This window comes from Adelges cooleyi, unplaced genomic scaffold (assembly GCF_023614345.1).
Source record: "Adelges cooleyi isolate 19-005CV unplaced genomic scaffold, UGA_ACOO_1.1 ACOO_flye_CR_arks_rails_tigmint_CR_PRNA_30, whole genome shotgun sequence".
NCBI lineage: Eukaryota > Metazoa > Arthropoda > Insecta > Hemiptera > Adelgidae > Adelges > Adelges cooleyi.
In genome coordinates, this window is record NW_026095971.1 from 16,271,004 (window position 1) to 16,292,322 (window position 21,319).

At 29.5% G+C, this 21,319-nt stretch overlaps 3 protein-coding genes across 5 annotated transcripts; 2 read left to right on the forward strand and 1 right to left on the reverse strand.

Annotated features, from left to right (window-relative positions):
- Positions 1-5: 5 nt before the first annotated feature.
- LOC126838102 (E3 ubiquitin-protein ligase Bre1) lies at positions 6-9,797 on the forward strand. Its single transcript, XM_050572234.1, has 17 exons — positions 6-115; positions 1,348-1,536; positions 1,611-1,797; positions 1,863-2,051; positions 2,112-2,233; positions 2,789-3,025; positions 3,327-3,452; positions 3,718-3,891; positions 4,271-4,528; positions 4,689-4,868; positions 4,939-5,159; positions 5,220-5,373; positions 5,459-5,572; positions 8,422-8,613; positions 8,771-8,963; positions 9,042-9,136; positions 9,234-9,797. Exons 2-17 carry the CDS (start codon positions 1,390-1,392, stop codon positions 9,513-9,515), a joined length of 2,871 nt encoding a protein of 956 aa, XP_050428191.1. The 5' UTR covers positions 6-115; positions 1,348-1,389; the 3' UTR covers positions 9,516-9,797.
- Positions 9,798-10,412: 615 nt separating this feature from the next.
- On the reverse strand, positions 10,413-12,345 carry LOC126838104 (histone deacetylase complex subunit SAP18). Of its 2 annotated transcripts, none has more exons than XM_050572236.1 (5): positions 12,103-12,345; positions 11,907-11,980; positions 11,311-11,417; positions 11,010-11,204; positions 10,413-10,696 (listed from the first exon to the last, which is right to left on the reverse strand). In XM_050572236.1, the coding sequence occupies exons 2-5, from the start codon at positions 11,961-11,963 to the stop codon at positions 10,606-10,608; spliced, it is 450 nt and encodes a 149-aa protein (XP_050428193.1). In that variant the 5' UTR covers positions 11,964-11,980; positions 12,103-12,345; the 3' UTR covers positions 10,413-10,605. The 2 variants fall into 2 exon arrangements, with proteins under 2 accessions (XP_050428193.1, XP_050428192.1); XM_050572235.1 differs by having other exon boundaries at positions 11,907-11,985; positions 12,103-12,340.
- Positions 12,346-17,518: 5,173 nt separating this feature from the next.
- On the forward strand, positions 17,519-20,856 carry LOC126838420 (syntaxin-16). 2 transcript variants are annotated; one of them, XM_050572821.1, is made up of 6 exons: positions 17,519-17,640; positions 17,777-18,065; positions 18,149-18,269; positions 18,334-18,499; positions 19,250-19,536; positions 19,791-20,856. In XM_050572821.1, exons 2-6 carry the CDS (start codon positions 17,806-17,808, stop codon positions 19,971-19,973), a joined length of 1,017 nt encoding a protein of 338 aa, XP_050428778.1. In that variant the 5' UTR covers positions 17,519-17,640; positions 17,777-17,805; the 3' UTR covers positions 19,974-20,856. The 2 variants fall into 2 exon arrangements, with proteins under 2 accessions (XP_050428778.1, XP_050428777.1); XM_050572820.1 differs by lacking the exon at positions 17,519-17,640 and having other exon boundaries at positions 17,677-18,065.
- Positions 20,857-21,319: the final 463 nt, after the last annotated feature.

Sequence of the window (21,319 nt, forward strand, 5' to 3'; positions counted from 1 at the left end):
AAGAGGATAGAGGCAAAGCAGACAAGGTAAGACATTATTGCATCAACAACTAATGTTTTTTTTTCTCTTCAATTTTAAAAGTATAAGTTTTTTTCTGTTTATTCAAAATGTAAAGGTCTGTATTAAAAAATACAATATTTATTAATTTCATAATAAGTGGTTAATTTGTTTAATTTATTGTTTGTTAGAACTATTATTAATGCATTAGGGAAAAGAATAAATATACTCGTATAGCTTACTAAACAATTTTAGTCTAATATTTAGTCAAATATGTTTTTTGTTGCTGTGCTTTATAACATAATTAAAAAAAAATGAATTTCAGTTTTTAAATTTGTTAATTTACACCTACTCGTAATTAAATAATTGTTAAAGGTTGTACAATTTTCTTGTACTATTGGTATTTTTAATAGTTATAACTTATAATATTATTATTTATTTACGTATTTACTTAACCAGTGACGTAGCTACCGTGGGTACAGGGGGGCAGCTGCCCTTGGGCGCATTCTATTTTGGGGCGTTCTTGTATGGTTTGCTATACACATTAACATGTATAGAGCGAAAAAAATGTCTTGCTCCTGGGTGTATTAGTCTCTAGTTACGCCACTGTACTTAACCATATAGTTTATTATTAATGATATAACTATTTTAAATACAAACTACATATTTCAATTCAATGTAATAAAGTGATTCAGTCAATTTGCATGTTTAATGTTGGACCATATTATATACTAATGATATACATTTTATGTTTGTTAGTTTCAAGCCATTTAGATAATTCAAACTAATGAGATAGCAATGTTCAACTATACTTTGGACACTTTAAGAAGGTACTTCGTCGAGTCGACGGCGACCGGTTTCCACCCCGCGACATGATCATAGTTCGGCTCCGCCTACTGTGTATACAGATACAACCTAGGTGGCAACTGACGAATTTTGGTCCGTCGTGCAGCTACCTTCTTAAAGTGTCCGGAGTGTATCTGTAACCATTTAAAAAATGAAAACTCATTAATTTAACAACCTTGGTAATGCATACACTATTCTAGTAGCCTAAAATATGTAAACTTAAAATTTGTATATTTGCTTACTAGAGGAAATTAATTATGTATCCTCATAGTTCATACTTTATTTAATGTATGCCCTAAATTGTTTTTAAACATGCTATGAAATTGGTTTGTTATCATATCATATTTTAGAAATTACTATTCTAATATATCATTATCTATCTTAAACAATTCGTCATTTTAGCCTTTTCATGTGTTGTGTGTTGCGATAACTATTTAAATATTTAGTAAATTTAACCAAAGTTTAATAAATCTTTAAAATGTAAATTGTTTCTGTTTTTTATAGTATATTAATTTACGTTTTTGTTGAAAACAAGAAGAATATAATATGTCTAAAAGAAACAATGAAGAAGGAGGCTCTGAAGAGCCCCCTTTGAAAAAAGTACAATTTGAACCAGTTCGACTTGGTCCTATATCAACTATGGAAGAACTAGATATAAAAGTTTTACAATATCAAAACAAAAAATTAGCACAGGTAGAATTTACATGTTTAATACCTTAATTTGTTAACATTTTCATTAAATAGTGTTTTTTATTAAAAATAATTAGAGGTTAGAACTGAAAAATAGATCAGACATAGAATTAAAAAATCGAATTGAACAACTGGAAAAACGCCAAACACAAGACGACTCGGTTTTAAATGTTGTAAATCGCTATTGGAATCAGTTAAATGAAGATATTCGTATACTTTTGCAAAGATTTGATGCTGAAACTGCTGATGAATTAGAAAGCATAAGTATATGTTTTATTAATGTTTCAATTTAATATTAATTTTACATTAACCAAATACATAATTTTTAGATGAAAGTGATGCCACAACATCATTTTTAATTCAATTGTCGACATGGGACAAAGAAGAGTTGGACGAAAAATTAGCTCATCGTGTGCAAGTCTCTAAACGAGCAGTAGCAAAAGTCATTCAAGCTTTTGATAGACTTATGCAAAGAAATGCAAAAATAACGCTTGCTCTCAGGGGAGAATGTGATGGAGGTATAACATAGTAAAATTTAATGTATAATATTATAAAGTAAATTCTATTTAATATTGTAGATGAAGCACCAAATGTCGATAAAGTAATTCGACAACTTAACAATCAACTTCAAAGTGAGAATCAAAGTCTACATTCCATAAACACATCGTTACATATGGGACATCATAAAATGTCATTAAAGGTAAAGTTGATATAAACTAAATGTTGTGTCTGAGATCAATTAATAACTTTCTTCTTAAAATATTAGAAAACAATTTTTTTTTTTTAATAACTTAAAATTGTCTGGATTTGAAGCTGGGTACACACTAGGGAACCATACCAGTTCCACAAATCCATTTCTAATGGTTTTTGCCTTTTGGGACAACTAAAACAAATTTAACAGTGATGTTGAAGGTTCACGAGATGTTTGGCTTGCTAGTGTGTGACTTAATTCACTAGATTTACAATAGATTTAGCAAGGAGATTAAACAGATACAGCTTTTTTATTATCACAGTTTTTAATTTTTGCTGTTTTTGTAATATAAATATTTTATTAAGTTTTAATTATAAATTGTTGTTTTAGTTAATTTCTTGAATTTATAGATTAACGTTTTATTATCATTCATTTAAGTTTTATATTAAAATACTCAAATGTATTTTTTTTTTTTAACAATTAACAATATAAAAATAAATTTCTAAAAGAAATAATTATAGTTTATTAATAAAAACCTTAAATAAAACTTAAATTTTAATTTAGGTGGCTAGTCTTCAAGACACTGTTAATTGTAAAGAGACCGAAGTAGCAGAACTGCGAAATCAAATTGAAGAACTACATTACGAGGTCCAAAAATACCGAGAAAGAAATAATAAACTTGAAACCCATTTAGCTGAATCAAGGGAAAAATTAAAAACATTAGAAGTTATGCAAGTTGATGATAAAGGTACACAAAAACAAGAGACAACTATTTGTCAGTCAAATTTATCGTTACAAAAGGTAATATATTATCAAACACCACATTTGTAGATATGATTTGCTCAAGATGTATTGAGAATTAGTATTTTAATCGAATTGACATTATTATTTTCTTCCTTTGATTTATTAAAATTATAACAACATTACATTGTTCGAAATTATATTGTACAAATATATTAAATGAACCAATTTTATAATTTTTCTCTACTTCTCACATATTATATTGTTAATATTATCTTGTATGTTTTTATTAATAAATTAATTTATTAAGTTCTTGTTTCTAAGACCACACATTATATTTTATTTTGTTTATACAATATAGGTAGAAGAATTACAAAAGGAAACTGAAGAATTAAGAGAACTTAGTAATAATAGACTTCAAGAATTGGATAAACTGCACCAACAGCACAAAGAAGCCCTAATGGAAGTCGAAAAGTTAAAAATGGATGTATGTATTTAACAAAATATTATTTCTAGTAGTATTTTAAACTAGTCTAAGAACGGTTTTTATTACAATGATAAAGTTCTTTAGCAAAATTGTTATTTAATATACATTAACGTCACTTACAAATTTTCATTTAAAATTTTTTTTATATAAGTTATTTTATTCTGTTGAGTCTACTTGTTAATTGAACCATCAAATAATGCATTTAACGTAATAATATTTGATAATTAAATTATTAAAAATGTTAAATGTTATTTTTCAATTTTAGCTGAGACAACTTCCAGAAAGTGTCATTGTAGAAACAACAGAATATAAATGCTTGCAATCACACTTCTCAGTGTTGTATAATGAATTTATGGTGATGCGAAATCAACTAATCGAAACTACAGGATTACTTCAGAATAGTAAAAATACTCATTTACGACAAATGGAAATTATGGAGGTTAGTTAGTTTGTTTGTTGCTTTATCATATATCCGACGCTCCGTATGAAAAGTAGCACCATTCGTGAGTTCTTACGAAGACTAGCACCATTCACAGATTTTTACAAAAAGTAGTACCATTCAAGTTCTTACGAAAACTAGCACTGTTGGGCTATTGTTCCCATTGTTGCAAACGGTGCTAGTTTTCGTAAGAAATTTGCGAACGGTGCTACTTTTTGTACGGGTCGTCGACTATAATCGATAACTATAATAGGTGCTTTTTTTAATTTTGAGTTTTTTCTAACAAACTTAATTTTAAGTTACATTAGTGTCAATTTTCTAGTCTTTATCATCACTGTAAAGATACATACTAATATATATATAAATAATTATATTTAAGAGTGATGAGTTAACTGCACAAAAAAAATTTCGAGCTGATCTAATAACAGCTGAAGATGTTAATGCTCAATTACGTAAGGAGTATGAAATGTTACGTATTGAATTTGAACAAAACTTGGCCGCCAATGAACAAACTGGCCCTATTAATAGAGAAATGAGACATTTGTTATCGTCACTACAAAATCACAACAACCAACTTAAAGGAGAACTACATAGATACAAACGAAAATACAAAGACGCAAATGCAGAAGTACCAAAAGTGAGAATTTATAACTCATTGTATAATAATGAATTACGGCAAATATATTATTGTTCTTTGTATACAAATTCTATAACTTGTTATAATAAAAAACACAATATTTGTATTACTATAAACTTAAGTGTCTTTTTTTTTTTAATTTTTAATTTATATTTTATAGTTGAAAAAAGAATTAGAAGATCATAAATTAAAGTTGGGTCAACAAGTTACTGCTGTTGTACAAGATACAAAAGAAGGACTATTAGAGACGAATAAAGAAGAAGAATGTAGTATGAATGAAAGTTTAAAAGAAGAATTTCAAGCATCCCAAATTGTTTTGAAAAAAGATGAAGATATTGAAGTAATGTTATTATATTTTAAAAATTATTTGGTAGTGTACAAATTGTAAACATTATAAAAAAAATGTTTAGGGTTTACCGCAGCCAGCTGAAGAAGGTACTCAAATTGAAGAAAAGGTCGATGTAAAAAATATAAAGAAAGAACAATTAAAAGAAGGTCAACAAACACCTAATAAAACAACAACAGCAGCAGCTGGGCCTTCGACTACTCCTGATCAAAAACCTGTTAATCAAAAAGATGTTGTCAGAAATTGGGAAAGTGAAACTCTAAGAGACTTAAAAACTCAACTTAAGTATGAAATTGTATAAATATGCTGTCAATTCTTTATCTTATGACCAAAAAAACATTATAGGAAAGCTATGAATGATCAAAAAGAAATGAAACTACTGTTAGATATGTATAGAGGAGTTAGTAAAGACCAAAGGGATAAAGTTCAACTCTTAGCATCTGAAAAAAAATTAAGAGCTGAATTAGAAGAAGCAAAACAATCATTAAAAAAAATCCAAGTACTTTTTGTTTTACAAATATTCATATGATTGATTTTTTATTATATTTCTGTTTCATATTTTTTTTATTTTTATTTTAATGAAGGAAGGTAAAAGAGAAGAACGCAAAAAACTAGCAGATGAAGATGCTTTACGCAAAATCAAACAACTAGAAGAACATAACGTTCAGTTACAAAAACAAGTTGCAACTCACAAACAAGTATAAATTTAATTAAACTATAATACGAATGAAGCGTAACAAAAATATAAAATAATAATATTTATTATTATTATTAAAAAAATTGTTCTTATTTTTAAAATATCTTCTTCTTCTTCCGTGACTTGATACGGGTGGCGGGTGCCTCGCTGTGTCGTGATTTCAATAACAAAGCTGTTGTTCGTTATCACGGTTGTTCTTTATTTTTTATAGATATTATTTATTACAATATGTGTCGGTGAGGGCGGGACTCACATAAGTTCGCCACTCACGCTGGGGAAAAGGGCACTAGGTACCTCGCAGATGGAGAGCTATGTTATCCTACCGGGAATACACAGGTGGGGGGGATATGATGGGGTGACTAGGCGGAACGTAGGGCAGCTTGAATAAGCGCCTACAGACTCTAGTTACCGGGAGAAGTCTACTGCGGATACCGCTACTGTCGGTTCCGCTGCTGCTGGGGCCGCTGTGGTTGGTGTGGCTACTGCTCGTGCCGCTTGCTACTGCTGGCAGTGGAGTGTTGAGATGTTGCCGGTTGATTGGAGAGGTGTCGGCTTCCAATTGATCCAGTGTATGATAATATCCGGATGGTTGGAAGAAGACTGTGAAGAATTTGGGATTGCGGTCGGTATTTATGCTTGTTTCATAAAAACCCCGCAATCCCATTGGTCGATTTTTTGTTAATGGTTTTTGGTCGTCGGGTTTGCTATTCGGTACGGCGGCATAGTGTGTTCATTGGTGGCCTTGAGAAAGGCCGTTTGTTGTATTGCTCCCTTACAGACTTTGGCCTTCAAGACCACGTCGTTCAACAAATTTCCCTCCAAATTTCCCTATCCAATGCTAACTCCTTCCAATCCATCCCTGGTCTCACTTTCTCTATGTCTTCTTTGACCCTATCTTCCCAGTGTAATCTCGGCCTTCCAAGTGGTCGTTTTTCTTGTGGTACATTCTCCTGTACTATTTTTACCAATGATCCTGTTTTTCGCCAAGAATGACCTGCCCACTTCAGTCTTCTTTTGGTACTATCCTCTTTAATGCTTGGCCTTTGATACAAATCCTGAAGTTCCTTGTTTTTACGTATTCTCCATTCACCTGTAGATTCGTCTTTACATGGTCCATACATTTTTCTCAGTACCTTTCTTTCAAATACTAATAGAGCATTTTCATCTATTTCCCTTAAGGTCCAAGTTTACGAACCATATGTCACAACTGGCTTGATAAGTGTCTGATATATTTGGGACTTCAGATTTCTAGAGATTAATCTAGATCTTAATAACTTTGTCAGGCCAAAATAACATTTATTGGCAGCTTGTATTCTAGCTTTTATTTCCATACCTATTTCATTCTGCTGTGTTATTAGTGTGCCAAGGTATTTGAACTGCTGTACTCTTTTGAACTTGTAGTTTTCGACTTCTAGGTACTCATTGCGGCGACCTACTTGCTCGTGTCTTTGAACTACCATATATTCAGTTTTTTCAGAGTTAATCTCTAGACCTATATGTTTTGCAGCATTTTTGAGTTTTTTTTATTGTTCTTTGAGTTTATCTTTACTTTCTGCCATCAAGACTATGTTGTCTGCATATGTTAAGATTCCAAGGTTATTTTCTCCTAGTTTTACACCTTCCTTATCTAGAGTTGCTTCTCTTATTACTTTTTCTAAGGCTATGTTAAATAGAACCGGTGACATAGCATGACCCTGTTTTAGGCCTGTTGTCACTCGTACCGTCTTCGATAGAGTGTGTCCTACTTTTACTTTGATGTCAGTGTGACCAATGCTGCATTCAATGAGGTTTATTAACTTTCGTGGCATTCTAAAGTCTTAATTAAAGACGCTCTATGTATCAAATTATAAGCTTTTTTGTAATCGATAAATAACATATGCACGCTTTTATTATATTCCCAAGTTTTTTGTAACACCTGGCGTAGAATGAAGATTTGATCTATCGTAGAGCGGTTTTGCATGAATCCAGCCTGATAGTCTCCTAAAATCCGTTCTGCCCAAGGTTTGATTCTATCTAGTATACAATAAGATAAAATCTTATACGTTACATTAAGCTGAGCAATCCCTCTATAATTGTTGCATATTTGTTTGTCCCCTTTCTTGTAGATGGGGTAAACTAAGGCTGTCTTCCATTCCTTTGGTATCTCTTCTTTTTGCCATGTTAAACTTACTAGTCAGTGTATGTATTTAGATAGATTAGCTGCTCCTGTTTTGAGTAGCTCTCCGGTAATCCCATCTTCACTGGGTGACTTGTGGTTTTTTAGGGCTTTTATTTGGTTCGAAATTTCCTCTACCGTAGGTTCGGGATATTCTTCTCTATTTGGTTCTTTATTCTCAAAATGGAATGGATTAATAGGTTCCCTGCAGTTCAGCAGCTGGTCGAAGTATTGTGCCCATTCCTCAACTATGTCATCTCTATTCGTTAGCAAAGTATCATTTTCGTTTCTTAAGAAATTTTCTTTCGGTTTAAAATCTTTCCTTAGAGAGTTAATCTTCTTATATAGGTCTCTTGTCCAATGATTTTTATAGTCTTGATCCGCATTCTTTACTATGTCTTTAATACATTTTCTTTTCTCGCATCTTATAATTTTGCTTGCTTCTTTTAGTCTTGTTTTATATATAGAGAATTTTTCTCCATTTTGAATATCCTTTAACCAGACTTCCCTCGCTTGCATCTTGCGTTGTAGAGCATTTTCGCATACCTGGTTAAACCACGGGTTCCTCAGAAATCGTCGTACCCCGACTGTTTTTTTTGTCGTTTTGCGAATCACATTTCTTATAGCCGACCATCTATGGAAATCTTCACAAGTTTTAAAATATATTATTATATTTTTGTAAATTCAATTTCAAGGAAGAGGAAGCCATGCTTAGTGAAATGGAAGTCACTGGCCAAGCATATGAGGATATGCAAGAACAAAATTCAAGGTTAATACAGCAGCTGCGTGAAAAAGATGATGCAAATTTCAAACTAATGACGGAGAGAATTAAATCTAATCAGCTTCATAAATTAGCTCGAGAAGAAACGGATACACTTAAGGAGTTGGTTAGTTTCAAAGAAACTTACGTCTCACACTTTACTATTTCTTACTAGTTTAGATTAATATTTTGGTTGAATTCAGTGCACAATCATGCTATCATTTTTAAACTTAACTGATGAGAATAAACATTAAACATTAAATTAAGGCTTATTATTTCTGCAGATAAAAACTTTGACTAATCAAGTCGAAATGACAAATACAGTAGTTCGTAAACTAGAAGAAAAAGAACGTATACTACAGAATTCATTAGCTACAGTTGAGAAAGAATGTTCGATTCGGCAACAAGCCATGGAAATGCACAAACGGAAAGCGATAGAAAGTTCTCAATCTGCCGCTGATCTAAAATTACATCTTGGTAATAGACATTTAATTTTTTTTTTATTTGTCCAATTTTAAATTTTGTTTAAATATTCAAACATTTATTTATGTATAGATAAATATCACGCACAAATGAAAGAAGCTCAACAAATAGTAACGGAAAAAACAAGTTCTCTTGAAGCCGAAGCGTACAAAACTAAAAGACTTCAGGTATACTTATTGCTTGTCATTGTATGCATATGTGTTCATAGATATATCTGCAATGAACATGTATTTTACCGTATGGCCCATATTTTGTATATTATAGGAAGAAATTGTACAATTAAGACGAAAAACTGAACGTATGAAGAAAATCGAACAGGCTGGTACATTGGATGAAGTTATGATGGAAGAAATAAAAGAATACAAAGAAACACTTACTTGTCCATCATGCAAAGTAAAACGTAAGGATGCAGTTCTTACAAAATGTTTTCACGTATTTTGTTGGGAATGTTTACGAACTCGCTACGAGACAAGACAAAGAAAATGTCCAAAATGTAATGCAACGTTTGGAGCTAACGATTATCACAGACTATATCTTGGCTCCTAAGTTTTTTTAAAGCTTATTAATTGGTTTGAGTCTATAATAATTTGTGAGCTAAAATTATTCGATCTTTTTTTTCATTTAGTCAGATCTTCTATTTATCATTATTATGTGATGACAATTTACTATGAAGCTTGGATTTATTATAACCAACTGCATTATAGTTTTTTCATTATATTTCTCCTACTTTTTATAAATCACATAATAGTTCATGTTAATAGAAAATAAAATCAGTTTATAAACTGATAAATATTAATTAATGTAAATATTATTTATAATATTGATGTAGTGTGATTAAATCAATGTCCAAATAATTAAAATTTTATTAAAAAACAATAATGATTAAACCAAAAAATTATAATAGTTGTTTTTACTTTTAAATTGTGCTATTCGTCTTTCACTCCCTAAAATTATTTTTTCTTTTTAAATATGCCAATGAAAATTGAAATTGATTTTCACTAAAAGATAGATAAAAAATAACACGTTTTAATTTTAACCTTAAAGAACTTAATATTAGGGAGGCATTAGAAATGTTAAAAAATAGAATCAATTTGTTTAACTGGAACTTGATTCTATTACAAAACATTTTATTAAAATGTATAAAACGTGTTGACGATGAGTCATCATTTGTGGTATGACAACACTATATATAAATATTAGGTGTTCTCCCATAACCGGTCTCAATCTTTTGTTAGCACTGAAGATGACAATATTGTTGCTGAAATACATATACACAGAAAGTGTACTACTTTTACGGTTATGGGTTTAAGTATTAATTTCTTTATTTTCCAACTTAATTTAGATGTCTACAGATCAAATTAAACTCTGTGATTGTTATTTCAACATATTAATTGTGATTATTAACATGCGTTAATAAGAAAAAAAATGAATAAAGGTCATATAATTAAAAAATTGTGATTTATTTATGTAATGTTTAAACATGCCAAATTTTTTTTTATTAACTATAAAATAAAAATTACAAAGATACCAAAAATTAATTGAAAAATGTCTTGCTGTATAATGTATAAGCCAAAATAGTCATATATTTACCATCAGTTTTAGTAATTTAGTTATAAAAAAAAAAAAGTAATTTTCATTAATTTCTATAACGCATCGATGCTGGTCTTCTCATAAAACGATTTTCAGGCGGAGTAATACAAACATCTAAATAGTCGCCAATGGTAAATCTGAAAAATACATGATATTATGTTTTGTTGATGAAACTAATACAATCTCCCAGGTTGTTAGTTTTAAAATAATAAACTGAATTAATGTTTAGTAATCAATTAATGTTTAGTCAGTTTATAACTGTATTCAAAATTAAACCTTTTTTTTTTAATGAAACTACTTGTATTAAGTAGATTAAAAAATCTATAAAACAAAATTCAGGCAAAAAAAAAAGGAGAAAAAAAATTAAACTAAATTAATTTATAGCACCTGTAATGGCACTAAATATAAATAAAATTATAAAAATATTGAAGGTTGTAATTTTAAACATACCTTGTGTTAGCTAAAGTTTTTAAGTCGCCAGGTGATCTATTTCCTGCCACTGTAGTTCCAATTTCATATCCAATAAATCTAGGCGAGCTGTATTCAGGTGTTACTAAGACAAAATCAAATGTAGTTCCACGTGCTCGTGATTCAACATTAACCTCCTTAATAAGACCTGTTAATTCTCTTAGAGTTGCATCCGTCCTGTAGAACAGTGCATAATACACATTTTTGTATGAACGCACAAAAAATGAAATACATATTTATTTGGTGATGTATTTTTGAAAATAATAAATCAAGTAGTTTTTACCATGTATATATTTGGAGTTCGTTGCCAGGTACAGCACCTCTGTAATACTCAGCCATATTATTATGATGCCCCAAAGCACAGAACACCCTCAATAACAGTGGACAAGTCTAAAACAATAAAATGAACAAAATATTAGGCAAATTGTATAGTAACGCATATTACTGAATACCTTTTTGCCATCTTGTAGTTTTTTTTATGTTGATTTCTAATCATAAGTTAGAAATCTTTAGACTCCTCTAGTTAAAAAATTTAAACTTTTTGAACTTTGAGAATCAATCATTGGGCAAGACAAGCATACATCACCATCCAGCTGCAGTGATGGAACTGGAAAACACAACAGTTTGCTGACCACTGCAGCTCGGTACGACTGGATAGTGAAGCGTATGCCTCGCTCAACAATAATTCTTTAAGTTTGAGTGGCTATAACTTTTGAACAAAGAAGTCTGCTAATTTCTGAATTAAAATTCATTATCAATGTAAAAATTCTAACTAAAATCAAACTTCAGAATAGTAAACAAATAATCACAATAATTAGGTGTCTGGTAAAGTGCATTGGTTTCATGTTAACTGTTTAAAATTATTAATGTTTATTTTACCTTTTCTCTATTGACTGGTTTTTCTTCGACTTTCACAAGTGACTCGACAGCAGCCATTTCTGAATTGAAAGCTACTTTTCTTTTAATAAAACAAAAATAAGTATTAAAATATTCAAATTAGTAATCATACATATAATCAATTACAAAAAACATTAAACACCCCTTTGAAACAGTCATTGTGTTTCTTTTAAATTACCAATTCTTATTGTTTTCTTGATAATTTGATTTAATAATATTTTGATGAAAAAGTCAGCACTCAAAAACCGGAATTTACAACTTGTGCTCTAGCTATTTTTGTGAATTGTCCAACGAAATATGAAACAAATAGTAAAAATTACTAAGTTCAGACCAAAAATCAAAATTGCTTTAATACTATAATTACCGCTACACTAATGTAAATTAAACGAGTGTGAAACTAGCAGTTCCATTCTAGCAATTTGTGATAACAATTTTCCGTATGGACCACAGTGGTTACCGACTGGTGACCTAAGAAATATCATGATATCTACCGCTAGAGGCCGCCGTATATTCCGTGTATGCGACGTCGACGACTCCATCCGCCGTGACCCGGCAAACACGCCACTACCGCCGCGCCCAAGACCGAGCAACTTCGACCCGGGCGCGCTAAGGTGGCGACGGGCACATCGCCGCACCAGCTGCCGCCGGCAAACACGGTAAAGAACATTATATACTATATTTATAACATATATAAAAAGGTACTTTATTTGTTGCTAGTCAATAGAACTGCTGGTGATGTTATTGTAAATAAAACGGCTATTTTAAATACATAGGCTATCATGTAGTTAAAAAAACTACATATGTACTATACTACGTACTTTAATTTAAAAAATACATGATGTTAAGAAATTTCATCATAACAAAATTAAACAATGAATCTAATTGAAATATTTTTAAATATAATGTTTATCACTTTAAACTATTGGCATAAAATATTATAAAAAAATTAGTTCATACATGGAATTTGGTCTACTTGGAAGGTGCTTTAAGTTATATAATAAATTAAATACAAGGTATCACAATCTTTAGGGATAGTTTCAATAATATCTCCCATTGCCTTCATATCAAATGATCAAAATATGAAGTTGACCAGAACATCCTTGGCGCTAAGCTTATGAATATTGGTAAGGGACACTTCGATACGAGCCATCATTGGATGGTCACTCATTTGATGTATCACAAAGAAAGCTTTGTTGTCCTTAAAATCAACACAGTGCATATCTTGCAAATATGACATACTGCGTATCATATTGTTGATAAATTGAACGAGCGAGTGCCAAAATACTCGGTGACCTGCCGTACGATAAGCAATATAAGATGTAAGCCCCCATCCCAAGTAGCTTTTAAGTACTTAACGTAAAAGTTAAAAAATTAAGAAAAAAACACGAACTGCGATTCGCGTCACCACGCATCGACAGGTCTGCCGCTCGACGCACCGCGCCGCGCAGTGCCATGCGCAACGATATACTGTAACTTCAAATAGCTGTAACTTTTGAACTACACGAGTCCGACAATTTCTGATTACAGATTTGAATTAAGCATGCAAAAACACACATTTTGAATAAAAAAAATTCAAAAATATCAAAAGTTAGCTAAACTAGAATTGTTCCAAAAATTCCGATACTTCGTTAATTAAATGTTCCTTGACAGACTCCTTAAACATTGAACCATCTTTTGAGAAATAACTATTATCTGTATTCTCATTGTTTGAAGATTTTTACAAAGGCACAACGTTTATTGTGCCTTTAGTAACATCTTTTGTAAAACAAAATTTTGTTGAAAAATCTCGCTCAACTCTCGCTATATCATCAACTAACTCGCCATGAGCTGAATTATTTTTATCGTGATTTATATAGCATACCGGAATCGTCTTAGGTTAATTTAACATTGTCCACATCATTTTTAATAATATTTACATCTTGAACACTTTCATCAGCCAATAATGCCACGGTTGTTGATGCCACTGATTGTCTATAAATATTTTATTGTTTGTTTTCTTTAACAACAAATGATTTAGTAAGCGGAATTTCTTCTGAAGGCTCATTTGAAGTAAATGATGTTGACTCCGGAACCATTGATTTTGTACAATTTTTATCTTCTTCATTTTGTTCAGTTGGTACTAATTCATCAAATATGATTTCACTTGAATGTTCTTTCGTTTCAACTTTTTCCTACAGACTCATTTTGTAAACTTAAACTTGAATTTTCTTCTATTACATCATCTTCGGCTAAAACAGATTTATCAACTATATGTTTTAGAATACATGATTTCCTAGAATACATTTTTTGTCGAAAAGAAGTTTCTCGCTTATTACCAATAAAGTCATAATTTTCTTTTAAACCTAATTGATCTCCATTATTCTGATGAGATCTTTCTTAATTGTCTACATGTTCATCGATCTACTCATAGCCTTCTGTCACATCGTGAATATCCATTGAAACTAAGCTACTAGAAAGATCTTCATCGATTTCATCGTTCCCAATTTCCCTCGACGGGCCTGCTTCCTCTTCTATGGGTGTCAGTTTAAAACTAATATAGAAATATGTATATATATTAAGTTGTGAACTACAAAAGTTATAAATAATTGGTATTGTTGAATAAAAACAATAACAACAATTTTAACTTGTAAAATTAAATTAATTAAATAAAGTTAAAATAACATTTTATTGGCAAACCACTTGTCAAAACCCAATCATAGCTATAATCAATCATTATGGTCTTTTCTTAAGCCTTTAAACGTGGGTAGTTAGAACCGTATGTCTTAAGAATTTACAAAGTTATACGTAATAAAAAAATACATAGTATATCTTATGTGTTATTTCAGTAGATGATTAAGAATAACTTTTGGGCCTACCGAGAAAAATTGTTTTATCTTTTCTGTTTTACTAAATCAGTGTAATACTTTTTTACTGTGTAGGTTTATACTGCTTGGTTTTTGACTTTTCTGGTTTGAACCTACTATCCATAGATTCACATCGAAGAGTTATAATCATTTTTGTAGATCTGTGAGTTGTGACTTCCCCGTCCCACTAAACTTCGCCAATATATCGCCAAAAATACACATTTTTTACCGATTTGTGCCTGTATGTTTTCAAAAGTGACAGGTTTAAACGTTCCGGATCTATAATTATAGATTTGTTATGTGCACTAATTTATTAGTTAATGTGAAATTAAATTGATTAGGTTATGAAGTTCTAATAAAATTTCTTGATCGAAGGGAATTAAAATTTTTATTAAACCGTAAGAACGGAAGTACTTTAGAAATGTTGTATAAAAAAATTAATATAAATTTAATAGCAATGCCTTTATTTACTATCATTAACGATACAATATTAAAATCTATTGTTTTGAATAAATGAAGACATTCAAAAAACAGTTATGTGTATATAACGTGTGTACGTTATATACCTCACTTTTTGTTGAGTTTTTAATTTGTATTATATACTAAAAAAAACAAACAAAGCTGAGTTTTGTAATAAAATATAGATTTTATGAAATATAGAAATTTTATAATAAAACACAGAATTTTTATGAAATATATAACTTTTATAATGTTATACAAACATTTTAGGAAATTTAGAAATTTTATAATAAAATATAGAATTTTTATGAAATGAAGACATTTTATAAAATTTAAAAATTTTTATGAAATATTGAACTTTTATAATAAAATCAAGAATTTTTATGAAATTTAGAAGTTTAGGAAAAAAGGTCACTCGCTGGGGGTTATATTTTTAATATTTTTGTGTACGCTACAAGTGCGCTGCCCGGGGCGTAACCGTACTGCGACCCGGCCGAAGTTTTTGGGCTCGGGTATATTTTCCGGGCGGAGTCCGCTAATTAAACTTATATATTTAAAAAGCTAAGAAAATTTCTCATAAGACGGGTATAAGGAAAAAGGGCACTCGCGGGGGGTTATATTTTTCTAAACGAGACAAGTGCGCGGCCCGGTGTGAAAATCGTAGTGCGGCCCGGCCTTAGGTCTATGTCTTGGTTCCAGGCCGCGCGGCGCACAGTGGTCCGAGAGTGAATTATAGGCGCTCAAAAGTCCTATTAATAAATATGCAAAAAATATCATAACAATTATGAATTATTAATTTTAATATGTTTCTAAGACATAATATAAAATTTCAAGGTCATATGTGTCATATGTCATGTGTTTTTACTTCCTTGTACACCTATGTATTGCTATGTGGGTAAAAATTGGCAAATTTTAGTACTACTCTCTTAAAAAAAAACATGTAAAACATCTGATATTTTTCATTCAAAATTATCATATGTTTGAAAAAAATAATTTTTTAAAAAAAATATATTTTTTTCCTTTGGTTATTTACTAGTTAAATAAAAAAATTAAATTAAAAATTTTTTTTTAAAATATCAAAGGGTAAAAAAATTGTAAACGAAATATTATTTTTTGAAATCAAAATAATCGCTTAACTATAAAAACTGAACTTTTAATAGTAATAAAAAACGTCCAGGTACACATATGACCTTGAAATTTTATATTATGTCTAAGAAACATATTAAAATTAATAATTCATAATTGTATTGATATTTTTTGCATATTTATTAATAGGACTTTTGAGCGCCTAGAATTCACTCTCGGACCACTGTGCGGCGGTGGTGTCGTGGTTGCCTGGCAACGGCGGATGGGTCCTCGTCGTAGCATACACGGAATATGCGGCGGCCTCTAGCGGTAGATATCATGATATTTCTTAGGTCACCAGTCGGTAACCACTGCGGTCCATACGGAAAACCGTTATCACACATTGCTAGAATAGAACTGCTAGTTTCACACTCGTTAAATTAATCACATGCACATTGAATTAAAAACCAATATACTTTACTTATGATAGGTAAATAATGATCACGGTAAAGAACGGTTCTTTATAATCGTGATAATGATATACTATATTACGTCCGACGCTTAACGAGTGCGACATCTATCCGATAGTCTTGTTATCTCGGTTTATACTTTACTACACTGATAAGTATATCGATCTATGCATTTAGCATTAATCAAGTATTTAAAATCTATGAACTATGTTTTCAAAACCTTATTACCAATATTATGTTATCTGTATGAAAAAGAAATAATTTTCGATAAATTCTATATAATTTTTGTCAATACCATACATTTATTGATTTATTGTCTCAACCTAAGAATTTGGGCCCAACAATAGTTTATCAAAACAATTAAGTTTTATGCAACTCAATTAATAGAAATTGTATACAATTTAGTCGATAGATTAAATTTAATCTATTCTATGAAGGATAATGGAACATCGTTCAAAATGTATAAATCATAACCAGACATTCCAATTGTACCAAAAGTTTAGTTATTTTACAGTTCCTCTTAGCATAGGTCTATCCATAAATATATAAATTATAATATACAATTATATTTTACGATATCAGTAAATATGTAAAATATATATAATATAGAATAATCATATTTTACATATTTTAGATCTTTCTGTTCTTGGACATAAAGCAATGTTTTTAATTTTATTTAATCTGTGATCGTACAACGTACGATTATTTCATGATAGTTGATAAGAATCTTATCAAATCTTACTAATTGTAAACAACACAGCAATGAACTGATAACATAATGAAAGTTGGAGCTTTCAAATTTTTAGCATATGGTATGTTACAAAAATTAAAGTATAAAAGAAACCTAAATAATAACACACTTTTACTCTTTGTCATTAGGTAAGACTCGTTTAGTTAGGTATTATAATTTTTGGTAAATTGTTTCATAGATTAATACTGATTTATAATACCAATTTCTTAAGACAAATAATCAAATTCTATGATTTTTTTATTTCATTTTAAACTTTATCGATAGATTTCAGTTAGTAAAAGTAAACCAAAAATATGGCTACTAGAAGCCTTACTGACATATTTGTTTTAATGCGAACGAATTCTATACAAAGTCGAGGAATTTATTCATTCAAAAGTTCTAAACATAATGAATATGATTCGGAAAATGAAGATGATGTCGATGATAAAGTAGCGTTAATGGAAACTGGAAGTTCTAAATGGAATAAAACAAACTCTTCAGAATTACGTTCTCAACAAAAATCACCACCTAGTTGGGCAGGCTCACTTGAAGAAGCACAATATTCCATTACCAGGTAATGCATACTCTATTATTACGCTAATTTCATAATATTATTACATTTTTAAAAATAATAATTTGTATTTTTCTATTCTATAGGTTACAGAACAAATTAAAAGAAGTGCAATCGTTACAAGATGCTCAAGTATTAAGGCCTACCCTTGATGATTCTAGTTTACAAGAAAAACATATTCAGGATCTCACATTAGATATTACAAGGGTTTGTATGCTTATAATATCATTTAACCTGTAAATATTAATTTGTATACTTAAATATGTTAAAGATATTTGGTTCGACTAAAAAAATAATTCAACAAATTCGATTACATTCTAATGGACTGTCCGGCAACAAAGAATCCCAGTTATCCTTCAATGTATCGTCGGCATTAGTATCATCACTTCAGATTTTATTCAACGAATTTCGAAATTCACAACAAAATTATCTTAACAGTAATTTAATATACTATTACATGTTATTATATGTATACAGGGTTGCCCGGGAAGATTTGACAAATTAAATAACTTTTGTTCTAGTGAATATTTTTAAGAATTTTCTTTTAAATATAATTTATACTCATTTGCGCTATAAGCACTATGTATTTTATTGCACTTAACAATTTTACTTTTTTAAATTATTTTTTATTTTTTTTGTTACATTTTTAAAAAAAAAATCAAGATAGCCATTTTCTTAAGATTAAATTGCTGAACATTTTGACTGATCGACAACCAGATTTGAATAATTACTTTTTAAGTTACTAAAGGTTAAAGAATAGGATGGGAGGTGGAGTGCGGTAGAGTAAGCGCGTAGAGCTATTTTTATCTGCCCGCATTTCTCTACCGCACTCCACCTCCCATCCTAACGTTTAACCTTTAGTAACTTAAAAAGTAATTTTCCAAATCTGGTTATCGAGCAGTTAAAATTTTCAGCAAATTATTCTTAACAAAATGGCTATCTTGAGTTTTTAAAAAAAAAGGTAATAAAAAAATTAAAATATAATTAAAAAAAGTAAAATAGTTAAGTGCAATAAAATACATAGTGCTTATAGCGCAAATGAGTATAAATTATTTAAAATAAAAAAATCATAAAAATATTCACTAGAACAAAAGTTACTTCATTTGTCAAATCTTCCTGGGCCACCCTGTATATATATATATATAAGTATTTACCATTTTTTTTTTTGTTCATAATGTCTTTTTAAGAAATAAAACGACGAGAAGCTATGTCGTCTCAAATGTTTTTTGAAACTGAAGATAATACCAACAGTTCTGACTTATTAGACATGTTTGATACTGGCTCAACGAACTCATATGGCCAACAATTACAAATGCAACAGTCAAATCAAACGCAAACATTTGCTGCTATATTAATAGAAGAAGAAAATGCTAAAATAGCTGCTCAGTGGGAAAAAGAAGCCAATCAAATCACTAGTTCTGTGGTTGAATTAAATAACATATTTAAAGACCTTGCACACATGGTTGTACAACAAGTAAGTTAAATGTAAATATTTTAATATTTTATATATATATATATATAAAAATAGTAATAGTAAAGATATAAAATCTACTTGAACCCTAAACCATAAAAATTATACACTTCTTGCGTCACAAGAAGTGTATAATTTTTATGGTTTAGGGTTCAAGTAGATTTTATATCTTCACTATATATTTAACCATAAGTTTGCTGAACAGTTTTTTCTAGATAAATAGTAATAATGTTTATTTTTGTTTGATCATTTTTTAGGGCACAGTACTGGATAGAATAGATTACAATATTGAGCAAACTGAAATGAGGGTGAGAAAAGGTGCGTCTGAACTGATTAAGGCTGAAAAGTATCATAGAAGTAATAGAAAAATGAAGTGTATCTTAATACTGGCTCCTATTACTATTGTATTATTAATTCTACTTGATATAACTAAATTTTAAAATGTCTAGTAATTTTCAAACATTCCTATTTCAAAAATATAATAATTCTGTGAATTAATTAAATGTTAGTATTTGTTGTATATACCAAATACAATTGAAGGGCACACAGGAAGAAGGGTAGTAGTCCATTTTTTTCAATTTCTAGTTAATGACACCAATCAATGGTACATTGGGGCTACTAGTAAAAGTCGAAATCCGTTTAGTGAAATATAGTTTATAGTGGGGCCAACTTAGCACTTTAAAAATTGGTTGACATATAGATTTGTGTGCGCAAACTAACTTTGTTTTTGCTCTCCTAAAAAGTTATGATAATTGGACTACATTTCTTTCCCTGTGTCCTTCAATTTTAAAAGCTTCAATACTTTCAGAAACTATTTTGTTTTATTTAAAAAAAAAATGTCTACTCTATTTATCTTTAAATATAATTAATGTACTTTTTATGTAATTGATACTTTTTACAAACTTTATACTTTTTCATTATGCTTTATGTACTAATTTATGATTATATTAGTTTTAATGAATATGAAATATATTTTTTTTTGATAAATATTTCATATAACATAATAATTAAATTACAAGTACAGCACAATTAAAAGTAATTGTTTAAACAAATTCATAATAACTATGGGAAAATAGTAAACGTAGTGTTAGTAAGCAACTCTTCTTTAAGTGTTAATCTATAATCTAGAGTTTATTTATATAATAGACATTTGCAGAACATCTGATTTCATTTATACAAATAGTACAAATATTATATTGTTATAGCTCTTGTCTCCAATAATGTTCTTTTTATAAACTATTTATATGCATTTAATTGACGTAAAATATAATATATTATATTAATTTATTGGCTGTATCAAACAAACATAAAATAATTTATAACTAGTCCACGTGTGCAAATTATATTATATTTATTTTAATTGAATTCATATTTTATGAGACCATTTATAATAATAAGAATTGTTTATTTTTTGTTAAATATATAATATGTTAAGATTAAATTTTATAAAGTTATTGATATTAAATCATCTTATATGAGTTCTTGATTGTAGCCATAATTGTATGTATGTAATTTAGTTTTAACCATAATAGTCAGTATAATACATCACATTATCTTAAATTTACATTATCTTAAACCTATGTGCTCTTATTTCACTCTAAAAAAATCATTAAATCATGCCAGAATGGACATTTATAATTTGTTCTCTTCCAATTGGATCAGAATTTTTTTAAGTCCTATTTGTTTATAATGTTAACATTAACGTAGGTAATTTACCAAAAAAGAGTTTAATAGTTTGTTTTTTAAATAAATTACAAAACTTTTTCCTTTACAAAACGAATGGTTG